The sequence below is a fragment of the Emydura macquarii genome, unplaced genomic scaffold (assembly GCF_026122565.2).
Source record: "Emydura macquarii macquarii isolate MOO-44397 ecotype Brisbane River unplaced genomic scaffold, CSIRO-AGI_Emac_v2 contig_2473, whole genome shotgun sequence".
In the NCBI taxonomy this organism is placed as follows: Eukaryota; Metazoa; Chordata; order Testudines; family Chelidae; genus Emydura; species Emydura macquarii.
In genome coordinates, this window is record NW_027132610.1 from 24,047,634 (window position 1) to 24,072,954 (window position 25,321).

Genomic DNA, 25,321 nt, shown 5'->3' on the forward strand with positions numbered 1-25,321 from the left:
TAAGGTTGAATGGTCAGGCACTCAAATGTTAGGAAATGCTTGCCTCTTCAACCTTAATTTGACCCTCCTGTGCATATGCATTATGATACAGCCTTTAATTATAAGATCACGTACCATTTTTTCTTTCTTAGACCCCAGTCTCATTCAGGGCACAGGATGAACAGTGAACAAATAATGAGCAGCTATTCAGAGTTCTCTTTTATCCTCAATGTTCAATGTGTGGCCTCAGCCCTATTTACTCCATACTATTAAAACTCTGCTCTGAATACGTAATTATTAATTCTTTCTCGTGGGCTCTTCTATGACACTCATTGCTATAGAATCTCAGTGCTCCAGAAATGTTAATTAAATTTATCTTCATAACACCCCTGTGAGATGAGAAGGTGGTATTACCCCATTTTACAGATGAGGAATTGAGGGAAAGAGAGATTAAGGTCAAAAGCACCCACTAATTTTGTATGCCCAAACAGATACCTAGGACCTGATTTTTCAGAGCACTTAGCAGCACATAGCATTATATATGTTCAAAGCTCAGCTCCCACTGACTTCATTTGAGGCTGTGAGCAGTCAGCACATCCGCAAATAAGACCCTAGAGTCTCATGTTGTGCGTCCAGAAAATAAGGAACAGTCAATTAGTGACCACCAGAAAATGTTTGATTTAAGTGACTTGCTTAGCATCATATAGAAATTCTGAGGCAGAGATGGAATCCAATTCTCCAGGGCAGCGTTCAATTGACCTTCCTTTCTTCTCCTGCAATCCACTGCCTCATTCACTTCCAACTTCTACAAAAAATAAAGCAGAAGTCCTACCACCCACAGGCTCTTACACAATTCAGCCCTGACTTGTCCTCAGTGCAGGCCCATCCTGTGAACTGAATGAAGCAGGGCCCCGTAGAAAAAATAATATGTGATTATGTAACTGAAGACAGTCTCATAATGCACACGTTCCACAAGGGGGACAAATTAAGGTTACCCAGACAATCTTAATTCCAGCATTTTCCAACTTTTGTGTGTTTGACTTTGCAACCATCATAATGTTCTTTTAATGGAATTTTTGTGTGTAAAAAATAAGGTTGAAAGTGTCTCATTTGCACTGAAGTCTTTAACTTACCAGATATGTCTGACGTTGAATTAACAATGTCAGCTCTGTTGTGAAAAATTTATCAACTTGCTCTATAATGCTACATGAGAACTAAACCTTTGTTGAGTTTACTCTATTATTTCTATTCAGAATACACATATGAGCAATATTCCTTAGAAAGTGATATGGACTCGAGTACAGAAACACCGACAAATACTGAATTTATCAGTGGTGAGTGACAGGCTAAGGAGCGTTCTTAGGGGGTTCTCTGAGTTATTAGGGTTCCTTGTCTGAAAACTGTCTCTCCACCTAACCAATCTCCTAAATTCAAGACTCCTAAGTAAAGCTGACTTTACAAAACTGAAGCAAAGAGAGGGTTGGAAGGGACAGGGAATGAGAACTTTTACTTAATTCAAATTATTTGGAATTCCAAAGCAAGGCAGACGATGTAATTTTTCTGTACTATTAATGTCTGTGCACAAATGCAATAGGATCAGCACATTAGTGACACTAGCTAGGTACAAATCTTGACTTGCTGGCACTAAATATTTAGTGGGATGATTCTGATACCTGTAGAGAGTGTACATATAAGAGACAGAAAGGGAAGAAAAATTGGAGGAGTAGTACTGTATCTCAAAAATATTTATGAGCTACAATTAAACAAAAAAGAAAAACCACTGTGCACATCTGCTTCAGACCAGCAGGACTGGAGGGAATGAAATATTACTGGACCATTTCTCAAAGTATTTTAAGCTGCAAGATACTACCTGGGAGAATTTTGTTTACCTACAAGATAACAAATACAGCTAATCATGAATCAAAGAATACACACAATCTAAGTTACATAGAAGATTATTTATGTGCCAGAAAGTAGAAACACCAAAAAGAAGGAAGACATCCTGGATCTCCTGATAAGGCAAAACTCACTGAGTACGTGTGAATAACACAGAAGCCTGGAACCAGGGACTATGCACTAATTGAATTTAGCATAGAAATAAATGGATTCACAGAATACAGAAGTACAGGGGTGTTAAATTTCAGGCATGTCCATTTTAGCAAATTAAAAAAAAACAAGTGAGTAAGATGCAATGGGAAGAAGTGGCATTGAAGACGTCTGGGGACTCTTAAAAGACACTATAAACAATATTTTACTTCTGATAAAGACAGTGAGAAGTACAAGAAACTGCAAACATGGTATTACAAAGGGCAGCTCAAGAAATATGAGATTTTTAAAAATGTTCTGGAAACATAAACAAGGGAGACAACAAAGCAAAGACTCAGTCATGTAGGACTTGCAAAGAAAGTACAAGCAGGCAAAAAATCAAAATGAGCTTGTCAGAGGCGTAGCCAGAAGTGATTTTCTGGCAGGCCTGTGATTGACTTGGGTGGGCCTGGGCCACTTCCTGCTTCCAGTCACGTGTATTATTAGCTTTCAAAAAGGGAATAAAAGAGTGAACCTGGCAATTATCATCATGTCAATGTAACATTTAGCCCTAGCAAACTATGAGAACATTTAGAAGCCAATAAATAAATAAATAAATAAATGTACTAAACAGCTGAAGGACAATGGACCACAAGCATTGACACACATGGGTTTAAAAAAATAACTCTTCCTAGACGCAACTTACCCTTTAAAAAAAAAAAAAGTACAATATTAGCTCATAAAGGGAAAAATAGTAGATGCAATATATTTGGATTCTGATTAAGCATTAGATACTGTGTCTCCCAAAATCTTACTTTAAAAACTCCATGAATGACTGAAAACTGTCTGACTGACTGGGGAAATGAAATGGGAAATGAAAAACAGCAGTGACAATGGAGGTCAGCTACACCACCTCTCACTTCTGTGTTATATATTCATATCAATATCCTTGGACAGTTTCACCCCATTGTGTGCTTTCAGATGGTGAATACTAAAGGACAGGGACTTACTTTACCACAGTTTATGTGCTATACAGCACTGAGTACACATACTCTACAGTACAGATAACAGGAACAGAATTCCACAGGTAGTTAGGTGACATACAACTTAAAATTTATTTTTCTGAAGCATCTATTGTGTAATAACTGATTACTGTATTTACATTATTATACAGCTGCAAGAGTTTGCTGGGCAGTTAACTATTTTGTAATTAAATGTCTAACCATTATTATAAAAAGTACTTAAAATATATATTTTTCTTCCCAGTGAGAAAGTAATACCAAAGCTTGTGTGTGTAAATGTCATATATATTCCATAAGGACACACACAACACTTAATTTTCTTTCACATTCCAGGAAACACGGCAGACTTTTCGCTACTTTTCACAAAAGTTACAGTGGAAAGTCAAAAAACTATAAAATAAAACTCAGTATTTTCAAGGTAATTATAAAAATTTGCTTTTAAGTAGATCATTTCTGCACTTCAGTTTAACACGGACACTTTAGACTCATCCCATTTTTGTTTATGCTGGATATTATCAAATTATGCAAAAAGATATACATGATTTTTTTTTATCCCGTATATGATCAGTGAAGAAGCAAATTTTACTCTCCAAGCCTGTACTGCAATATCAGTCAGCAGCAAGAGAGCAGCAGATCAGACAAAAACTAGGGAGGAAAAGGTCATGGAACCAACAAAGGAGTTAATTATTGTTCCAGATTTTTACAAAAGAGGAACTAACGATATTTCTATTTTTTCCTCTTTTCTTTTAAAGGAATGCTATATCAATTCTGAGAATGGAGGAAAGAAAATGTTGCACTTTTCCTCCACATCATCATTTTTGAAGTGCAAATCAACATAAACTGATCTTCCCTTGAAATACTTACATTCAGGCAAGAACACACCAAAAAAAAAAAAAAAGGTATTTGTAGCAGGAGGAACCTTTTATATTGAAATGAGCTAGAAAATCATGTCCAGAGTGTGACTAATTTGTGTCATGTTAGCATTCATTGTAACCAACATAAATGTTCCTTTCTTTAGCAGTGAGTAGGTTTCTTCTTACTCCATACCTTTACAGCACAATTACCTGCCTAATAGATTTCTAATTTTTTATTAGCTAATGTGACACGGTAAGGAAAAATACATTGACTTTACCTTCACAAGACAGGCCATGAGAAGTAACTCCAGAGAGGCTCTCTCTGCACACATTACAGAAGGTAGGTCGGGCATGGGAGCAGGCGTACCAGTTATGCATCCCTGAGAAATGTTCCACATTAAACTGTGCGGTCTAGTAAAGGAGAAGTTAAGACAAATTTGCAAGTACAGAACACAGCTACAGAAACTGCAAGTACTTAGGAGCTCCATATGTATGCTGGAAAATTCAATGTGAGGATGTATATTGAAAGGAGACTAAAGCTCTCTCTCTCAAAACCCCAGAAAAAGAGCATAGTAGCACGAACTGTATTAGTAAAATAAAGATTTAACACACAACTGTATTTTAACCTTACAGGTTTTTCACACTCCACAAGACTATATGTCTTGGATTCTGTGTACTGTAGAGCTTGATATGTTAAGTCAATATTTATCCTGAATGAAGAACAACATGCACTGAAAGGGATATTATCTTACCTCATAATGTTCTCTAGACTGTACAGACTTCAGTGAGCTGATCCAGTCCTCCATCTCTTTTCTGTTCTCAGCACACAATATTAGCCTCCGGAATGGAGTGATTATCTGAAAGAGACTTCTCAATTTAATGATTCTGAATTTTATAGATAGGCGAGATCAGTACAGAATGTAATATCTGACAAGACTATTTTTTTTCTCTTTGATGATGCAAGTGAAATGCACACTCTCAATCAATATGATAATGAAAACCTTGAATATCACTGGGTTGTTGTTTTTTTTAATCACTATCTTAAAATGGTAAAGTAAACTTTTCTCATTTTAAATTCCCAGGATTTGTATCAGGCTTTGACATGGGCTTTTATAAATATATTTTGATTACGTCTCTTTTTCAGCTGTTTATCCATATATTATAAATATAAAACTCCAGTGGGAAGCTCTAAAATTGCTAACAAATCTTTCTATAAATTATTTTAAACAGATGTCAATTTTGTATCATAACAACATTATATCAACTGCAAAGTCTATAATTACTGTAGATGAAGACAAATCATGCTGGTAAACAAAAGCCTGAGATTCATAAACACTCTGCACATTTCTCATTCCTACATCAGTGATGACATTGTATTTACATAATTGTTATAATCAAATATAAATCCCATATGATTTATGAGTTAATATAGGAATACACCTACATAAACTGTATAATCATAAAACACAAAGAGCAAAGAACAAATAGCTCAAACCCTATGCAATGGTGCCTATACAATGCTTCAGCGCACTCTTGGAACAGGTTGATGTGCAGGGTTCAATAGTCTGGATTTAGATCTTAGACACCATGTTCATCTTGAAATCTAAAGACTGCTGAATCTTGGAGATTCAAAGTAAAGGCATTTTTTGCTTCCCACACTATTAGATAAACAATTAAAAATAATAGTAAGGCACCAAAACTATCAGCTAACTCCCACAGAAATGATTTTGAACATTCCACTAAAATAGATATTGTAGTTGCTTTCAGAACAATGAAGGAGTTTAAAATAAAAATTAAGTAAGCAAAGGAAGAGTCATTTGCTTCTTCTACAAAAATAAAAAAAAATAAAATTAAAACCTTAGTCGGTGTGAAAATAAGTCTATTTTATTGTCCATACTGCCTACATTTGCAAATTATCTCAGTAAAACAAAGGCATAAACCACAGGAAAACTGTTAATTTTCTCTCAGGGAGTTATAACATTCCTGTAACATTTACAATACACACATTATTAGTAAGTAATTATTTACAACTGTCTTTACTCACCCAGTCACCACCCGATATCCTCTGCTCCCGGTTTGTGCTATGCAGTTCTTCATTAAACTGAACTGCACTTTAATATATCTGACAAGCAACCTAACTGAAATACAGCAGACTACAAGTCACATGGAAGGGCAGCACAAACCTCTGAGCTTTTTTTATTTTTGTGATGTGCAAGCTGCACATGAAACTGAAGGACTCCACTCTCTTTTCTATTTCCTTCAGTCTTCCCTACCCATTTTTTATAAGACTTATTAACATCTGTCCACTTCTCTTCCTGAATAATAGTTAATGCAAAGAGCAATGCTTCTCTCATTAGTTAAGAACCAAATGGATGCTTTATTACTTCAAAATGTTTTTCTAGGACAACTCATCAAATGAAGCACAAAGAAGCCATTAAACTATAATTTAACCTTGGCTCCAATAACAAGCACCAGGCTTCACTGAACTCATAAACATTATTTGTACAAATACTTCCCCCAGCCTTTATTTCCCACTATACTATTATGACATCATAATAAAGATACCCTCTGTTTCGTTATAGTTTTAAAGTAAGGAGAATCCTGCTTTGATCACACAAATAGGTCAGAGCATGTCATGTCAATTCCTGCCTTTTGACTACCAACAGATAGGATAGTGAAACACATTTAATCCAGAAATACATTTAACCACCTCTACTCAAAGTTCTTCTTGACAAACTCTTGATAATCTTTCCAAAAAATACAGATCAAATTCATATATTACTGATCTTTTATCTTTTAGTAATGCAATTCACATAGAATCCCTTAACTCAAAGCGCCTTTGCCAAAATAACCTATGTGTATTACCATACCAGCTATTGCTATAACATTACATCTTTTATTTAATATTTGTTCATATAAATTACAACAGGCTGTAGCAGAGTCATTAAGTTATACAATTGATGGTGACATAGGAATGTTAGACAAATTATTATTAGAGCTATTAAAATAAGCAAACTGGAAAGTTGGAAGAGCCACACATATTTGTAGGTACAGTACGTAAAAGGCTATGAAGACTAATCTACTTATATTCTTTCTGCTTCACACACCTCTAACAACAAGCTTCAAGGAACAGTCAGTCTGATTATTGTAAGGGAGCCAAACATATAAAACAAAAAGAAGACAACCTGATGTTATATAAAATAAAAATACTTATGCTGGAATAACATTAAGCTTCTGACCTCAAACCAAGAGAATCAATGAAGGTATGAGTTCAAGTTCTCCTTATCCTTAAGGGGTCTAAAAAATCAACTATCTTCTCAAAGAGATCATGTTGGTTTGGCACAATCCACTTTTATAAAACCATGTTGTATTTTATCCCAATTACTGTTTACCCTCTATGTCTTTAACTACTTTCTCTTTGAAAATTTGTTCTAAGACATTGCATATAATTGAGGTCAAACTAACAGGCCTGTTGTTTCCAGATCAATTTTTCCCCTTTCTTAAAAATAGGTGCTGTATTAGCAATTCTCCAGTCATAGGATACAACCCCCAAATTGTTGGATTAATTAAAAATCCTTGCTATTGGGCTTGCAATTTCACGTACCACTTCTTTTAATATTCCTGGATGCAGATCATGTGGTCCCCTCAATTTGGTCCCACTAAGCTGTCTGAGTTTGACTTCCACCTTGGATGTGATAATTTCTACTTGCATATTCTCATTTCCATTCTTGCCACTTATCCCTAAATTCCTCATTTTCCTTATTAAAAACTGAGGCAAAGTATTCATTTAGGTGTTGGGCCATGCCTAGATTATCTTTAATCTCCACCCCAGTGCTTAGTGGTCTCATTTCTTCTTTCCTTGTTTTTTTTTTTTATTTATATAGCTACAAAACCTTTTACTATTGGTTTTAATTGTCTTTGTAAGGTCCAACTCTGCTTGGCTTTTGGCAGTTCTCACTTTTTTCCCTACACTGCCTGACTTCTTAGAGGTAGTTTTCCTTGCTGATCCATCCATGTTTCATTCCTTGTAGGTTTTCTGCATTCTCTTAATGGGACTGTTCAGTTTGGAAAAGGGAGGACTGAGTGGGATATGATAGAGGTCTATAAAATCATGAATGGTATGGAGAAAGTGAATAAGGAAGTGTTATTTAACCCTTCACATAACACACAAACAAGAGGTCACCCAATGAAGATTCAAAACAAACATAAGGAAGTACTTCACACAACACAGCCAGTCTGTAGAACTTATTTCCAAGGGGATGTTGTGAAGGCCAAAATATAATTGGGTTCAAAATAGAATTAGCTAATTTCATGGAGAATAGTTGCACCAATGGCCATTAGCCAAGATGGTTAAGGATGCAACCCCATCCTCTGCATGTTCTTAAACCTCTGACAGCCAGAAGCTGGGACTGGACGACAGAGGATGGATCACCTGAAAAATTGCCCAGAAGCATCGGGCACCAGCCACTGTGGGAAGACAGGATACTGGGCTACATGCACCATTGGTATGATCCTGTATGGCCATTCTTACATTCTTATGTAGGCAGGTTCTGTCCTCATATGTTTCTAGTACATCTCAATTTTTATGTCATCCACATATTTCTTCCTCTTTCTAGATCATTAATGAAAATATTAAATAACATGATCCCCAGTAGCAATACCCCCACTTATGTTATTTATATGGCACACACAACATGCTAGGTGCTTTATAAATAAGGAAGAATACTAGGTCCCAACCTGGAAGAGCTTGGAATTCAGGAAACACTGAAAGGGGAGTTGAAGAGGTAAGATCAGAACCAGGAAAGCCCCAGTTCTCTGAAAACTGGGAGAAGTTTAGGAGTTACAAGGGTTCAATCACATCAAAGGCAGCAACAGGTCAAGAATGAGGAAGATGGAGAAAAGGCCTTGGATAAAATGTTCAAAAGCACCTAAGTGACTTAGGCCCAGATTTGTGAAGGTATTTAGAAATAGGCTTTGCAATACTGATCAGAGCAAACTGACTGAGAATCCTAAACCTCAGATGGGCAGTAGTTGGAGAAGGAGGTGGTATCAAAATAGGCTCTTAAGGCAGAAGTGAAGGCAACACCTGGGGCAAAGAGTGGTTGGGGATGAGGAACAGGAAAAGTTGTAGGGACCAGGAGGGGACTGCAGATAAAGAGTAAAAAAACAATAAAAGAGGATGTGTGAGTAAATGCTGTTTTCTTCAACCTTTTATTATTACAGTCTCCATGTTTTCCTTTTGAACAACAGAAGGGGATGCTTGTTGGGAGAATGAAGTGCAGGCCTCCTTTTAATGCTATCTCCCTCCTTCTGCAAGGGCTGCAAGAAAAGAGGATTTTCATACAAGCTGATATTGGAGTTTTTGATTTATCCTCTAAAACAAACATTCACGCGCACACACACACACACACACGCAACTTACTTTGTGTCCATTTCCCTGGAAATTGGAAAATCAGCTTTTGTTCTGCCATTCAGGTGATTTTTCACCTAAGAGAACTGGGGTCAAATTCATCCCTCTTGTAAAGTGGTGAAACTTCCATTACATTGTGAGTTGCATTGAGGGGCATGCACAAGGGGGGAGGAGGGGAGAAGCAGGGGCACAGTCCCCCCCCAATAATGAACAGGGACACAGAGCCCCTCCGGCCCCTAGCAGAGGGAAGAGCGAGCTCCTCCGGCCCAGGGCCAGGGCGGGGAGAGGGGCCGGAGGAGTTCCATGTCCCCACCAAAGCCCAGGGGCCGGAGGAGCTCACTCTCTCCTCTGTAGCATAGAATCATAGAAACATAGGACTGGAAGGGACCTCACGAGGTCATCTAGTCCAGTCCCCTGCACTCATGGCAGGACCAAGCATCCCCGGGACTGAAGGAGCTCACTCTGCAGCAGACCCAGGGCCGAAGGAGCTCTGTGCCCCTCCAAAAAGGGTCAAATTTAAATTCCTGAACATGCCCCTGGTTGCATCTTCTTCCACCAGGGCTAAACCTAGGAGTCTAGGAGTCTGTCCACTCTTCAACCCAAAATGTTTCTACTTTAAAAGAAAAGCTGAAAATTGTAAAAGTAAAAACACACAAAAGGATGATCCCTACAATTTAATGTAATTTGCTTTTTAAAAATAGACTTTAGGATAATTCTTCAAGAGCTAAAGTTACATCAGATTTCTGAAGGCCTCAGGCAAAGGAGAACCCTCAGTTTCTCAATGCCATAGTGGGGTAAGGCTGTCACTATAACTGCCCCTTTATACCATTGCGCTTTTATACCAAGACAGGCTTTAATCCATTTCCCAATGGTCACTGTTCATCTCAAACCCAAGGCCTTTATAAAGTAGATAATTTATAATTCATTGACTATATGTCATGTCAATGTACTGTAAATTGATTGGTTCATTTGGTCTTTGGCAGACTGGGGGGCACTAGATAACATCACTACATACTTCAGTTGGAATTTATGTAAAACACTGCCTAGAATATTTACGCACTCCTACAAAATACAAAATGATGTGGTATTGTACTTATATTGTTAATATTGCAGTGAGAATGCTGACTCATTTGCAGGTCTTCTGGAATTCTGAATCTGCTCTGCAGCTTCCCTCCTTACTATAATCATACAACTAATTTCTATGGTCTCGGCACATCCTGTCGTACAGTGACCTTAATACCACACAACCACCATTAGGAGCGGCAGTCATTGTTGTGAAACTTGGTATATCAGGAGCGCTGATCATCATCATCTATCATAAGTAACAAAGTGAAAAAACAATTCAGAAAGCACAAACACAGAATAGGCTAATTAAGAAAATAATAGTGTGTACAGCTCAAAGGGGGATACAGTAGTGAGGGCAAAACACTCAACTTCTGGGAACATGATATTTACATTGAAGAGCTTGACAGTGTTTTAAATTACTATTAGGCATTACACTAATATCACTTGACATGGCCAAACTTGAATTTGTTTAGTATTCACTGTCGCAACACCAATCGCAATTAACCTGATTGTTCTTTTTAAGGCTTTTATAGTTATCATTCTAATTTAGCTGCAGTCCATTATTAAATTGATGCTTAAGTGTTACCATTATATTTAATATTTTCTATTTGTACTGGACAGATGGCGAAAACACATATTCATCATCCCCTTTGCACAGCCCGTCACAGTTACCAGGCTAGCTGAACACTGCCCTTTCTCTGAGTGCCTCCCCTATAGGCATAAGGCCTTAGGGCTTTATGTATTCTGGAATTGTCCTGGGATGAAATTCCTCAGTTTGTCCATTTTCAGACCTGGACCTGGGTAACAGCCCCCTGGTTACCAACCGTAACATAGTTAGCAGGTCCAATAGAGCAGGGGTTGGACCCTGCCAGGATTTCTCTTTGGGAGGCTGTGATAGCATATGTTTGCAATGATACAGAAACAGCTTCTTCAAAACAAAGCATGATTTATTTTGCCCAGAAGGCACACAACATTTAGAAATGTAGATTTAAAATAACTAAGATAATAACTAACTGCACACATATTTCCTTACCTAAGCATAGCTTCTTCATCTATAGATCAGGCAGATTTGGCTTATTCCCCATCTTTCAGTGGGGAGAAACAGCATACACTGCTTGTAGCCTGGTCCCTCTGTCTCTGTCTGTCTCAGCCAGCCTGTCAACCTTTTCACTGACACTTTCTGGCCAATCTCTGACCAATTCTCCCTTCTCTGCCTTTTGGGGGCACCTTTGATCAGTGTTTTCGATCTCCAGATTCTCAGCCTTGTCAAACAGCTCCGATGCCACAGTCAGGGGCTGAGGAATCCCTCTTCAAAGCTATAAACCTTGCTATGATTTGAGGGAATGCTTCTTATCTAGGACATTGTTTTATGTTTCCTGGGTTCCTTGATAAGATAACCTCCCCACTACAGCTTCCTTTGATTTAACTCTATGAACTCAATCAGGTAACAATAACAAATTGAAGAGGGAAACAGAATCACAATAATACTCAAAAAAAGTAATAGACTTTTTTCAGTTAGTCACACAGCCCCTTTGTATTTGTAAATCATTATATTGAGTATTAGATACATAAAAGCAACGACTGTGCCCATGCTAGTCACGCAAAGCACAGAAGTTTCCCACTGAGTTTTTCAAGGAAAAATACTTGGAACATATTGAAAGCCAAAAGTAGGCACTGAAAATGATACTACAATAAACTGTATCTCTCTTTCTCCACTCTAAGGTAAAGTTTTCCCAAGTTCTTAAAAGATTAGCCCAATGGAGCTTAGGAGGCATAAGGCTTCATTTAGCAGGAGATCTGAAAGTGAAGATTTTTGTGTTCTTTTCAAGAAATTGCCACTAACTTGCTGAATGACCTTAAAGACTGTCATATTTTCATAAGTACAAAAATATCCCTTAAATGAATAATTTTCCTTACCTACATTACTAACATTTTAATTATAAAAAATCTAGTTTACTGCACTTCTCACTGTCTACTTTTTGCATTTCTCTCAACTGACTAAATGAAAATAGATTAGAGAGTTTAATTTTTTTTTTTAATTGTTTAATACATTTTCTTTCAGGTTCTCATGTATCAGCATAATGCTACCATGACTGAATTGCAAAAAAATGCAGGGGCAATGTTCATTAATTTTAAAGAAGGATTAGTTTACTTAAAAAATCATAGCTATATTTTCACTGACCTTAGGTTTTGTAAAAATGTGCTTTTACAACACTTAATTATTCATCTAAATTTGATCCAATAGCATCTCTTTTAACTTCTCTGTATCTTTTTTTCGGCATCTGTAAAAATGGGTATAAAAACACTTAACCAGTTTTCTACTATGATGAGAACTTTGGATTAAGGGTACTAAATAAATATATGGTATTATTATAATTATTGTTATTTTGTTATGACAGATGTATTGTGGTCTGTATGGGCAACTGCCGTATTTTTTAAATTGTTTCCAGTCAGGCAAAAATACAGGCTATTTACCACATAGAAGGAGCCGAAGATTCAAAAGTGAGGTTTGAGTAGTAAATGGCTAGTATATTTGTCTGACTGGCCAATTACAAAATTTAAAATGATACCATTTAGACATACCTTTCACAAAGCAATCAATCCATAGCTGATCTTTCAATACTCGTCCTCAAAGAAAACTGAGTGTGAGTGGCTGCCATACCCTTTATGTCCTTGGCATGTGGAACGACAGGGCACTCAGGTTGCAGATGCAACCCCAAGTGACCCTGCTATTCAAAAATATCTGAACTTGCATGCATGGAGCACAAGTGCACCAAGAATGGAATCTGTGTGGACAACGTATATTGAAGAACAAAAGTTATTGTAAAGTAAGTAACAGTACTTTACATGATTGTCACAGATTGCATGGTGAAAAGGTTTAGTGTCTTTTGACATCAGTCAATCACTTCCTGGCAGGCTATCCCCCACACCAGACAGTCATCTAAGCAGGGATACATCTGGATTTGCTGTCTTCTCAGATGGGTGGCCACAACAAATGGAACTATAGTGAACACTTGTGGGGCCGCGGAGAGACCAAAAGATAAGATTCTATGGGAAGCCTGTGAATAAAGCAGAGGACAGGTTTGATAAGTTCAAGATAGCCTGTGTTGCTGAGGAGATGCATTCTGAACTAGTTGGATTTTCCTAAGTACTGAAGGCTTCATGCCCAGATATATTGATTTGCTGTAATCCAGCCAAGGGTGACTAAGGCATAAATTATTGAGGTCAGATTTTGGTCCACCAGTATGGGGTGGAGTTTCCTTGCTAAACGGAGAGGGTAGAAAGCATTACTTGCAGATGCAGCAATAGGAGAGCTCAGCATCAGAGAGGAATCAAAGAGTATTCCTAGGTTACAGACTAAATTGACCAATTTTAGATGTGTATCTTCAACCATTGGAGACTGTACCATGGTTGCAAGCTCTTCAAAATATTTTCCTCTGCCCATTCGGAAACTTTTGTCTTGCACAGGTTCGGCTTCAACCAACTCTTCTTCATCCAAGAAATGATTTCATCCATGCACTGGGCCATCTTGATGGTAGTGGTGTAGTCATATGTGGTGAAGGATAGGTAGAGCTGAGTGTCAACTGCATACTGCTGGCACTTGAGTCCATGTTACCTGACCAGTTCACCTAGTGTTTGTATATAGATGTTGAAAAGGACCAGAAAGAGAACTGATATTTGTGGAACTCCACAAGTGCAGGGTCTAGTAGTAGAGGTACAGTTTCCCAAAACTATTTGTTTGAACCATCCCTTCAGGAAGGACTCAAATTATTTTATCACATTACCTTGGACTCCTGCCTCCACCTTTCTCAGGCAAGACAACCGAATCTCATGATCAACAGCGTCAAATGTTACAGAGAAGTCCAGGAGGATGAGACTGGATGTCTGTCGTCCATCCATTGACAGGAGGAGATCATTCACCAGTGTCACAAAGGCAGTTTCAGTTCTGAGTCTTGGCCTGAATCCAGATTGTGCCAGGTCTAGAATGTCAGCCTCAGTTACAGGAGCATGAATTTGGCCTTTTGCTAGCTTCTCTGTGAGCTAGCTCAGGAATAAGAGATTTGATACTGGGTGGTAGTTGAGGACTGAAGTATCCAGCGTGATTTCTTCAGCATTGGTCAGACTATTACATGTTTGAAGGAGGATGGTGTGATGTTCTGAGGCTCAAAAACAGCACCCTGGAACCTCATATTCACCAGCGTCATATAATTATGATATGTTTTGTACAAAGTATGCCTTGTGAGGTATCATGTTAGAAGTCTTGATCTGCTAAACATTAATACCACGTTGAACTGTAGGTGAAGTTATGAAATATTGCTTTGTATATTACTGAAACATATTGTGAGGTGGGAAATACCCACAAGCCAGCCTTTCAGGTAGAGCAAAGGAGTAGCTAGACACCATTAATGGTTCACCATCACCCAACAAAGAAAGAATCCACTATCTATTAAACTGTTTCCAATAAAGACTTCACAGAGAAAGCACGTAGGCAATGGAGATTGCTTGACCAATGGGGGAGACCATCCTACGTCACATGCAATGCATCTTTCCAGCAAGCAAGCTGGAATGTGACATCACTTGTCTTCACTCCCCCACAACTCAACACCTGAAAGAACGTCTGGAAGGCAAAGGTCTTTCAAGGGAGGAGGGAGTTTAAGGGGCAAAGCAGACACAGCCTGTGTATCAAGAATCTGTAGCCTGCTTGTATCATCTGTCAGGTTGAGACATTGATTGATTTAAATCCTGTACTGTTTGTAGAAGTTAGTTTTATTAGAGTTTAGTTAGAGTTTATTTTTATTTCTTAAAGTAACCAACTCTGATCTTTTATGCTTACCACTTATAATCACTTAAAATCTATCTTTTTGTAGCTAACAAATCTGTTTTATATTTTACCTTAAAACACTGTGTCTTGGCTGAAGTGTTGGGAAATCTCAGCTCAGTTAACAAGGACTTGTGCGTGTCCTTTCCACATCAAGGGATGGGCAAACTGGTTAATGAACTTACTCTGGCCAGATTTCTGACCAGAGCAAGATGGCATAATTCTGGAAAGCTGGAGGGAGTTGGCTGGTGCCTTTCTTTGTTGTTCGTTCATGAGTGACTTGTGGAAAGCATTCATGTAATGTAGCTGGATGTGGAGCTCCACCTGCTGTTGTGCTAAGAGATGACAGTGCCCAGAGAGGTCTGCTGCTTGTCACTAGCAGTCATTGTTGAGAGTCAACTCAAAATCAGTCCAAGATGTGATCAGCTGTGTGGGCTGGACCAGAGATGACTTGTGAAAGTCTTAGGGAGACAAGTGCAGAGATGAATTTTTGGGGTTTTCATCTGCAGCCATGTCAATATGCATGTTGAAATCTCCCAGTAAGACAAGTTTGGGATATTTCACCACCACTGCCAAAGGTATCTGTGAGCTCCTTTATGAATCCTTTAATCTGTGGTGGTCTGTAAATGAGCGGAAAATCTATATTAGCTTTGGCTCTGGTTTCTACTGTCTGATGAATGAATGCAAATGAAGTTGTCTTACCTAAGGCACCTTTCTTGCAACTGATCTTGCCCTGTCAAGGTCTTGCTTCTAGGTCTTACTCCAAAAGGAGCGTAGTTTGCTTTTCACATTTTTCTTGAATGAAGGGTCACTGTTATGTCCATCAGTTTCAATGATGTTTCACCCAGTTCTTAGCATAATGCACAAGCTCATTCTCTATCACTCTCTCATTCATATTATATATAATCTCAGCTCAACAGAAATTATAAATTGTTCCCATCTAATGGATGTTTGGTGCCCTTTATTTGAGATAAATTTAGTGGGTCCCAATTCCAGCTCCTATGTTGCAAGCGCAACATTATGTTTGCCACTAGACTGTAAGTCTTTGGGGCAGGCCTGTCTCTTAATATGTGTCACAGTTCAAAGCAACTGCATCTGTACTCCCCCCCCTTTGGTACAGCATGGGCACCCACTCTCTGGCTTCTGTTCCCCTGGGTTGTCACCTCTCTTGGGTGGAGATAGGAGTCAGTCTCCTTTCTGATTGAGACATCTCCAGGCTGAACAGTTCCTTGCCTTCACTGTATTATTCCAAGCAGAGTCAGGCTGCCCAAGCAGGCCTGCTTGCTTTTTCATCAGAGACAGTTAACAGTGTGATTACCCAGAGTTACAAGGTACTACACAGCACTTCTAATATAAACCTGTTTTTTTCTTAAGGTAAAAGCACTACAGAGAAAACACATTAAAAACAATAAAATAACCTACATGCCTGCTACTAAGCTTACCAGAGATCACTCCAACACTAACACATGCATCCTTGAGATGAATGTATGGTTGCGCAGATGTGTCGATGGGAGGACTTTGGCTTCCTCAGTCATGGATGCTGTTCTGGGAAGAAGGTCTGCTTGGAAAAGACGGGATCCACCTAACCAAGAAGCGGATGAGCATTTGTACATAGATTTGCCAACCTAGTGAGAAGGGCTTTAAACAAGGTTCAAAGGGGGCAGGTGACAAAAGCCCACAGATAACCATAAAAAAGGCAACTGTAATAGAGGGCTAGATTTTGGGGGTGGGAAGAGGGGGAGAAGACATGGAAAATTACAATAGGGTCATTGCAGCAACAAAAGGAAAATAAGCAGGGGAACTGGCTCAAACTCTTAGATGTCTATACACAAATGCAAGGAATATGGGGAATAAACAGGAAGAATTGTTTATATGTATTAGTAAGTATTAGTCTATATGCAACATTATTAAATGGCATGACGAGACATTCTGAATTAAGTATCATGAGTGGAATAATGGTATGAAAAGGTATAGCTTGTTGAGGAATGACAGGGAAAAAAGGGAGAGGGTATTCCATTATATATGAAGAATATACACTTGTTCTGTGATCCAGAAGGAAGTCAGAGGCAGACCAGTTGAAAGTATCTAAGTAAAGATAAAAGGGGTAAAAAATAGAGGTGAAGTCATGGTAGCTGTCTAGTATAGACCACCAAATCAGGAAGAGGAGGTGGATGAGGCATTTCTAGAACAAACACCACAAATATCCAAAACACAAAAACTGGTAGTAATGGGAGACTTTAACAATCCAGACATCTGCTGGCAAAGTAATACAGTAAAACACAACAAATTCTTGGAATGTATTGGGGACAACTTTTTGTTTCAGGAAGTAAAGGAAGTAACCCCAGGGACAGCCATTTTAGACTTGATTCTGACCATCAGGGAGAAATTTGTTGCAAATCTAAAGGTGGAGTGCAATTTGGGTGACAGTGATCATGAAATGACAGCTTTCATGATTCTAAGAAAAGGAATGAGTGAGAGCAGCAGAATAAGGACAATGGACTTCAAAAAAAGAAGACTTTAACAAACTCAGAGACTGGTAAATAAGGTCCTATGGGAAAAAATCTAAGGGATAAAGAGGTTTAGAAGAGCTGGCAGTTTCTCAGGCAGTCAATATTAAAGGCACAACTGCAACTATCCCAATGAGAAGGCAAGATAAGAAGAATAGTAAGAGGCTAATGTGGAATCCTATACAAAGTCAAAATTTGGATTAATTGCACAGGAGGAGTACAAAAGAATGGCATAAAATATAGGGAAAAAATCAGAAAGGCTGAGGCACAAAATGATTTACATCTAGCAAGGTACATAAAAGGGACTAAGAAAAGGTTTTTTAAATAAATTAGGAGCAAAAGAAAGACAAAGGGAAGCATAGGTCCTTTACTTAGCAGGAAAGGAGCGGTAACAACTGATGGCATCAAGAATGCTGAGGTGTTTCAAGTCTATTTTGCTTCAATCTTCACTAAAAAGGTTAACAGAGACCAGACATTCAAAACAGTTCGTATTAACAACAAGGGGGAAGGAATGCAAGACAATATAGGAAAAGAACCAGTTAAAGAATATTTTGATAAGCTAGTTATATCCAAATCAGCAGGGTCTGATTAAATTAATCCTAGGTTACTTAAAGAAGTAGCTGAAGCAATCTTGGAACTGTTAAGCCATTATTTTAGAGAACCCCATGAAAGATGGATGAGATCCCAGAGGCCTGGACAAACTTAGTACCTATCTTTGAAAAGGGGAACATAGAGGAACTCAGGAATTGTAGACCAGTCAGCCTAACTTTGATGCCTGGAAAGATACTCGAAAAACAATTTGAAAGCATCTGGAGGATAACAGGATTATAAGGAAAGGCCAGCATGGATTTGTCAAGAACAAATTTTCTTTTTTAACAGAGTTACTGGCCTAGTGGATGGGGGGGAAGCAGTGGATGTGACATATCTTGATTTCAGTAAGGTTTTGATATGGTCCCACATGGCATTCTCAGAAGCAAACTAGAGAAATGTGGTCTAGTATAAGATGGGTGCACAACTGATGGAAGACCATACTCATAGAGTAGTTATTAGTGGTTTTCTGTCAAACTGGGAGAGCTTATCTAGTGGGGTGCTGAAGGGGTCAGTCTCGATCTGGTACTATTCACTATACTATTATGGAATGGTGAATATGCTTATAAAATCTGCAGATGACATCAAGCTGGGAGGGATTGCAAGCACTTTGGAGGACAGGATTAGAATTCAAAACAACCTTGACAAATTGGAGAATTGGTCTGAATTCAGCAAGATGAAATTCAATAAAGGCAAGTGCAAAGTGCTACACTTAGGAAGGAAAAGAATCAAATGCAGAACTACAAAATGGGGAATAATGGGCTAGGTGGGCTGAAAAAAACCTGGGGTTTTTAGTGGAACACAAATTGAATACAAGTCAACAATATGGTGCAGCTGCAAATATTCAGGGATATATTAACAGGAGCATTGTATGTAAGACATCAGAGGTAACCATCCTGCTCTATTAAGCACTGGTGAGGCTTCAGCTACAGTGTTGTATCCAGTTCTGTCTCACCACACTTTAGGAAAGATGTGGATAAACTGGAAAGAGTGCAGAGGAAACGAACAAAAACAATAAAAGATTTAGAAAACCTTACCTATGAGGAAAGATTAAGAAACTGGGTGTGTTTAATTTTAAGCAAAGGGGGAGCTGATACCAGTCTTCAAATATGTTAAGGGCTCTTATAAAGAGGACAATGATCAACTTGCCGACTTAAGGTAGGACATGAAGTAATGGGCTTAATCTGTATCAAGGAAGATTTAGGTTTGATATTAGGAAAAGGTTTTCTGACTATAAGTGTAGTTAAGGTCTAGGATAGGCTTCCAGGTTGTGGGATCCCCATCATTGGCGGTTTTTAAGAACAGGTTGGACAAACACCTGTCAGGGATGATCTAGGTTTACTTGGTCCTGTCTCGGTGCAGGAGGCTGGTTTTGATGACTTCTTGAGGACCCTTCCAGCCCTCATACAGCTATTCATCCAAAAATCCTTTCTTTGTCTGTTGGTCCCTCTAGAACCCAGTTTGAACTCGTATAAGCGAACCTCTCCAGAGGGTGGCTTCAAAGGAGCTGATAACCAAAAGAATTACATGAGCATCCCCCTCCTCCTAGAGGAGTTACATATAATTACACAACAATACATACACAACTGCATTTTTAATACAATGGACCTCAAAGATATTAAACCTAATTCCATAAGATTTAACTTAATTCCATAAGATTTGCTCAGGATATTGTCAGTCTATCACACTATGCATTTTTACAGTGGCACAATGTTGCCCTGACCTCAGCAGGGTCCTCTGGGTTGCCAACGTTGCATATTAGTTGTTACTGACTTGAAGATCTGAAGTTGATTTTTTTTTACTGACATCACTAAAAATACCATAAACAATATAATAATGTCACAAAAGTGTGTACTCACTTGCAATATTCTATACACAGGAATTCAGAATTATGCAATTATTTTAGTTGCAGTTAATTGATCAGTCGGGTTCTTTGGGCATGTGTAATAATAGAAAACAGGAAATTGATAAAGTCATGGTCAGTGTAATTTTATGATACAAGAATGGATTCTGAACGACGGCAATTTATGTCAAAATACAATATATTTTATATCTACCCAATTTCACGGACATTTTCATTTATTTACGAGTTTACAGACAGGGTTAAAATTATACATTTTTTTACTGACTGTCCGTAAATTTACAGACAGTTGGCAACCCGGCTCCAAATTACATTACTCATGATAAATTTGTGAGTGATGGCAACATTATAATTTTAGCACACGTATTGAAAGGTGACTGGACGCAGATGGGGGAGGGTGAGTTAGGAAAACATGGTTTCATTTTTTTTTTTAAACATCTCATGATTTTTTGGGGTCTGACTCATATTTCTTGTACTTTTAGAGTTGGCAATACTGCATTTGAATTGGGATGGTCCATAATATTATTGGTCACAAATATTTTAAACAGATAGCAACCAACAACAGGGAGGCAAGTGGAACTTGAACTGAAAGTTGGAACAATCCGGAGTGGCATCCAGCATTTCAGATATAGGTCTACAAGGATGGGAATGTACCTGCAGCGGGAAGGAGGATGGTTGGGTAGGTGTCTGGAGAGGGATAAATCTACACTTGACTGTGATATTACTTTTAAAGGCATTCTGATTCAGCAAGGTACTTAAAGCATGCAATTTCATGGAATTAATGTTACATATGTATTTAAGTCACATACCTGGTTAAGCACCTTGTTATACTGGGGCCTTTGCTGTTAGATTTTTGTAAGTGGCCACCTGGCAATTCTGTAAACAATTCATTTTCAGTTATGTTGATAAATATAGGATGATTTTTTAGAGAGAATAGAAGGGTTGTTATACTACCTGGATGTCTTTATAAAAAGGTTAGAGAAGAATTTTTGTAGTGTCTCTGCAACGTACAACACACAGTAAAACTGTACCTATTGTATTCACTGGTTATATGCACAAACAACATAAAAACACACTCAGACAAAAAAATGTTCAGATGCAGACTCCTAGAGTTCAAAAAACATATGTATCTCGAAACAAGAATTAAACAGCACACACAAAAAATTAAACACATTGTGCCCTACTTTCACATGCCTAAATCAACAGATTGCAGCTCTTTTGGAACAATGTGGAAAAAGACAGTAAGGGCATGTCTATACTCACCAGCAGTTCGGATTTGGGGGTGTGAATAGCAGTGCACACCAAAGAGCTGTGCTGTGACTCCCCCATGTGGACTCTGCAGGCGAGAACTAAAAGTTTCTTGCTTCACATTAATGTAGTCCTGCTTGAAGAGTACTATGTTAATAAGAAGTAGGAACCTTTTAGTTCATGCCTACAGGATCCACATGGGGTAGTTATAGGGCAGCACTTTGGTGCACACTGCTGTTCAAACCCCTGTTGTTTGAACTGCAGGGCAGCGTCGACATGCCCTAAGTTATTCATAAGATTGTTTTCAGCATCCAGAAGATTATTTCTGTGTTGACAAATAAAGAGAGAGGCTTCTTTGGTAAGAGACTTTTTTCCAGCAGTATATTAACTTCTGCTTTATTTCAGTATCTCACTTGTAAAACCATTCTAGGGACACACATTAGTCAGAAGTTTGCAATCCATTCTTACATCTGTTTGTCAGCTCTTTGGGAATTATGAAGCACAGATCAAATATAATTTCAGGCTTTCTAAAGTACTTGTAAAGTTCAGTCCTTTTCTGCAGCTATTTCATTCAATCTCTTTTTTTTCTTATTTTTCCCCTCTGTCTCCATCACAAAGTACTCAACTTTTATCATTCTGCCAGGCATTTCTTGAAAACTCTTCCTTTAACATATACCATCTCCTAATTGCTTCTCCTCCAAATATTTCTTTATAACCCACTTTACCCAGTAATCCATTTTAATTATCAATAATCCCCAAATCCCACTGTTGGCTAGCGTCTTGTATTTGTCTTGTAATTTAGGATTTAACTCCTGATCCCACTGAAGTCAATGGGAGATTTTCTATCACCTTCAATGAGAGCCGGGTCAGGCCCTTTGATGGTAAACTCTTCAGGTCAAAGAATGCTCATTTAAGTTTGTAACAAGTCACATAACTGTATGGCACTAAATGTATGATTTTGAAAATGGTAATACTGCAGTGCATTTATTCAGCTTTTGATAGCAACGCCTGCAGAACTGCCGCACCAAACATCATCTTCAAATGACTCATATGTACTTTTTTAAATCAATGACCTACTTTTTGACAGTAAAACATACAGCAGACATACAAAAAAAAAAAAAGACACTCTATCCCAATCTTTTGTTAATTACCCTTAGGTCATGAATTTAATAAAGTAATAGCATCACCCTTCACCATTTGGGACACAAGCTGTCTCTGATGTGTCAACAGCTTAGCCAGTAAACACAAACAAAATATCTCAAGACACTGTAAGCCTGGGCAAGAAAATGTTAGGTGTTGAGTCCTCTCAATCTCCATTAAAGTCAATGAAAATAGAATCCACTCAGCACCATTCAGGAGAAACTCAGCAACTCCGGGGGAGTGTTAAAGCACTGGAATGGGTTACCTAGGGAGGTGGTGGACTCTCCATCCTTAGAGGTTTTTAAGGCCCAGCTTGACAAAGCCCTGGTTGGGATGATTTGGTTGGGGTTGGTCCTGCTTTGAGCAGAGAGTTGGACTAGATGACCACCTTCTAACCCTAATCTTCCTTCTAACCCTAATCTTCTATGATTCTAAATCACAGGATTGTGTCTCCTGTCTGTATTTAATAGAATGATGATGATGCAAAATCATGTAGTTCTATCTGACTCATTTGAGAGTTGCTAGGCTGGGAACATGTATTTCCTGGATAACAGAATTTCACCAATCACCAAAAAGTGTTTTCTGGAAAAGGTCCAATGGAATGTCTTATCAAAGGCACTTTTTTGAAACACAGTTATAAAAGAGTAACTTCAAAAATGTCATCAGTAAATACAAGGGAGGGGGAAAATACCTAGAAATATGACATTAGTTGTTATAGATCTGTATTCCATTTTTAAGAGATAATTATTTGTATAATGCTAGCACATGTGTCTGATACTTTATAGACAGAAAGCTTTACAAATAAGTTATAAACAGGGAAGAACTTTTCTATCTTTTCTAAGGTAACATTTTAGACCATTAAACAGATCTATGCATTATAAAATGATCATCACATGCCTGTTTTATTTGAGAGGAAGAATGTGGTTTGTATTAGTTGTTGATTCATAAAGGAATACATGCAGTTCTGTGACTATGTCAGATTTTTATGTGACTTGAATATGTAGGCATGCTGAAAGGTGGAAGAAATAGTAAAAGAAATAGGGCAGGTCCACTTTCTGATCTTGCTGTATTAGTTGCCATCCTACAAAAGGATCAACGTAGTGCTATAAAGGTCTGCCTTAGTAAATCCTTTTGCACGGTCAGGGTCTTATTCACAATAGAGAACAAGCAAAATAAAGTTGACATAGGAATTGCCCTGCTAGAATTGACAAATAGAATAGTCCACCTAATCCAACATCCTGTTGGCAATGGCCAACTGCCAAAATGAGAAAATAATTCCTTCTGATGAAAGGCTAAAAGCCCGACAATGAACCTAATTATGTGATTTACAAAGACTAGGGAAAGGAGATTTCATCCTGACATGAACTGGGATTGAGTTTATGACACAAAGGATAAGGCAAAATAAGAGAGAGATTTACCCTGAGCCGCTATTTACATCACTCACAAACCAGCAATTTTCTGGATCTCATCTTATTTCTTGAACATCTATTCTGGCCAGGTCTAAAACTGCTATTTCCGATCTTATTCTTGCCCAGTCTTTTAAAAGTCATACAGTTGTCACTGTTTCAGGGTCTGCATCTGTATCCCTCCCTCCACTAGGCTTCTGTCTCCCACTCTTTTGGGCGAAGACTTGTATCTCTCCCCTCCTGACTGGGGATTTTAAGGCACAGCTCCCCTGGATTACACTGTGATACCCCCAGTCAGACAGACTGTCTAAAAAAAGGTCAGCATCTGTGCTTTGTTTTCTCTCTGAGAGTTGTTATGACCAGTACATTGCCCACAGTTCTAAATTACCACACAGTTCCTTCTAAGCAAGCACATTTATTCTGAAGGCAAAAGGCATTACAGAAAAAACCATATTAAAACAATACAAGAACCTAAATGCATGCTAAAAAGCTTTCCAGAGGTAACCCCCAACTCCAACCTAGGGCTCTGGTAGGTTTTAGTTCTTCAAAACCCATAAGTGTGTTTTCCCCGTGGTTACAAGTTCATCTGTCTTAGATACACAACCAGAACAAAGGCTGGACAGATCAGCCATTTATTTATAGCTCAGGCCTTTGATCTTGGCCTTCTGTATCAGGTAATCAGCAGAAAATGACCCCCTCCTCAGCGCATTGCATCAAACAGCAGGTTTTTGCATAATCGGAGTAGGGGAATTTGTAATAACCTCTCCCTAGGGATTCCCCAGGAAATCCACTTACCACTTATTATCCCAAAAGCCCATACTTGTCTGGCACATTTTCGATATAGTCTTTCAAACTCCTTTACACTTACCAGGTGGCACATCTCCCCCCCAGGAAAGTTACATGCAATTCCAGCCCACCTTAATACATAAGCTTAATACATAAGCTTAATACAAGGACATTGCCATATCTGTCACAACAGTCTCATTCATAGAGAAGGTAGTTGCTTTACATTGCTATGCACTGAGACCCCGATTCAGCAATGTATTTAAGTGTGTGTCTAAAGGTACGTCTACACTGCAGCTTGGGGCATGAATGGCAACTCGCGCAGATGTATCTGCACTAACTGTACTCTGCTAGTCACAATGTGAGCTTCAGCGCTGGCTGCACAAGCAAATTCAGAGCCCTGTGCTGTGGCATCCTCACCGCTATTTTTAGCAAGTTACCTAAAGTACACGAGCTGCCATTCACACCCCTGACTACAACAATGGAGATGTACCTTCACTGTCACATCGGACAATTTGCATATTTAAAGGAAGGTATGCTCTTATGTATCTTGTTGAATCTGTGTGCAAAATAATATACAGTATATTAAAATCAAGCACCAACCATTTTCTTTT

General features: G+C 38.4%; 1 protein-coding gene across 2 annotated transcripts in view; it reads right to left on the minus strand.

The window, feature by feature from the left end:
* The window catches only part of DGKH (diacylglycerol kinase eta), a 222,269-nt gene that overhangs the window by 65,950 nt on the left and 130,998 nt on the right, over positions 1 to 25,321 (minus strand). For both annotated transcript variants that reach the window (XM_067563173.1, XM_067563172.1), the window contains exons 5-6: positions 4,633 to 4,737; positions 4,159 to 4,291 (exon numbers count right to left, since the gene is read on the minus strand). In XM_067563173.1, coding sequence (XP_067419274.1) covers positions 4,159 to 4,291; positions 4,633 to 4,737 — 238 coding nt within the window. The remainder of the gene's footprint in view (positions 1 to 4,158; positions 4,292 to 4,632; positions 4,738 to 25,321) is intronic.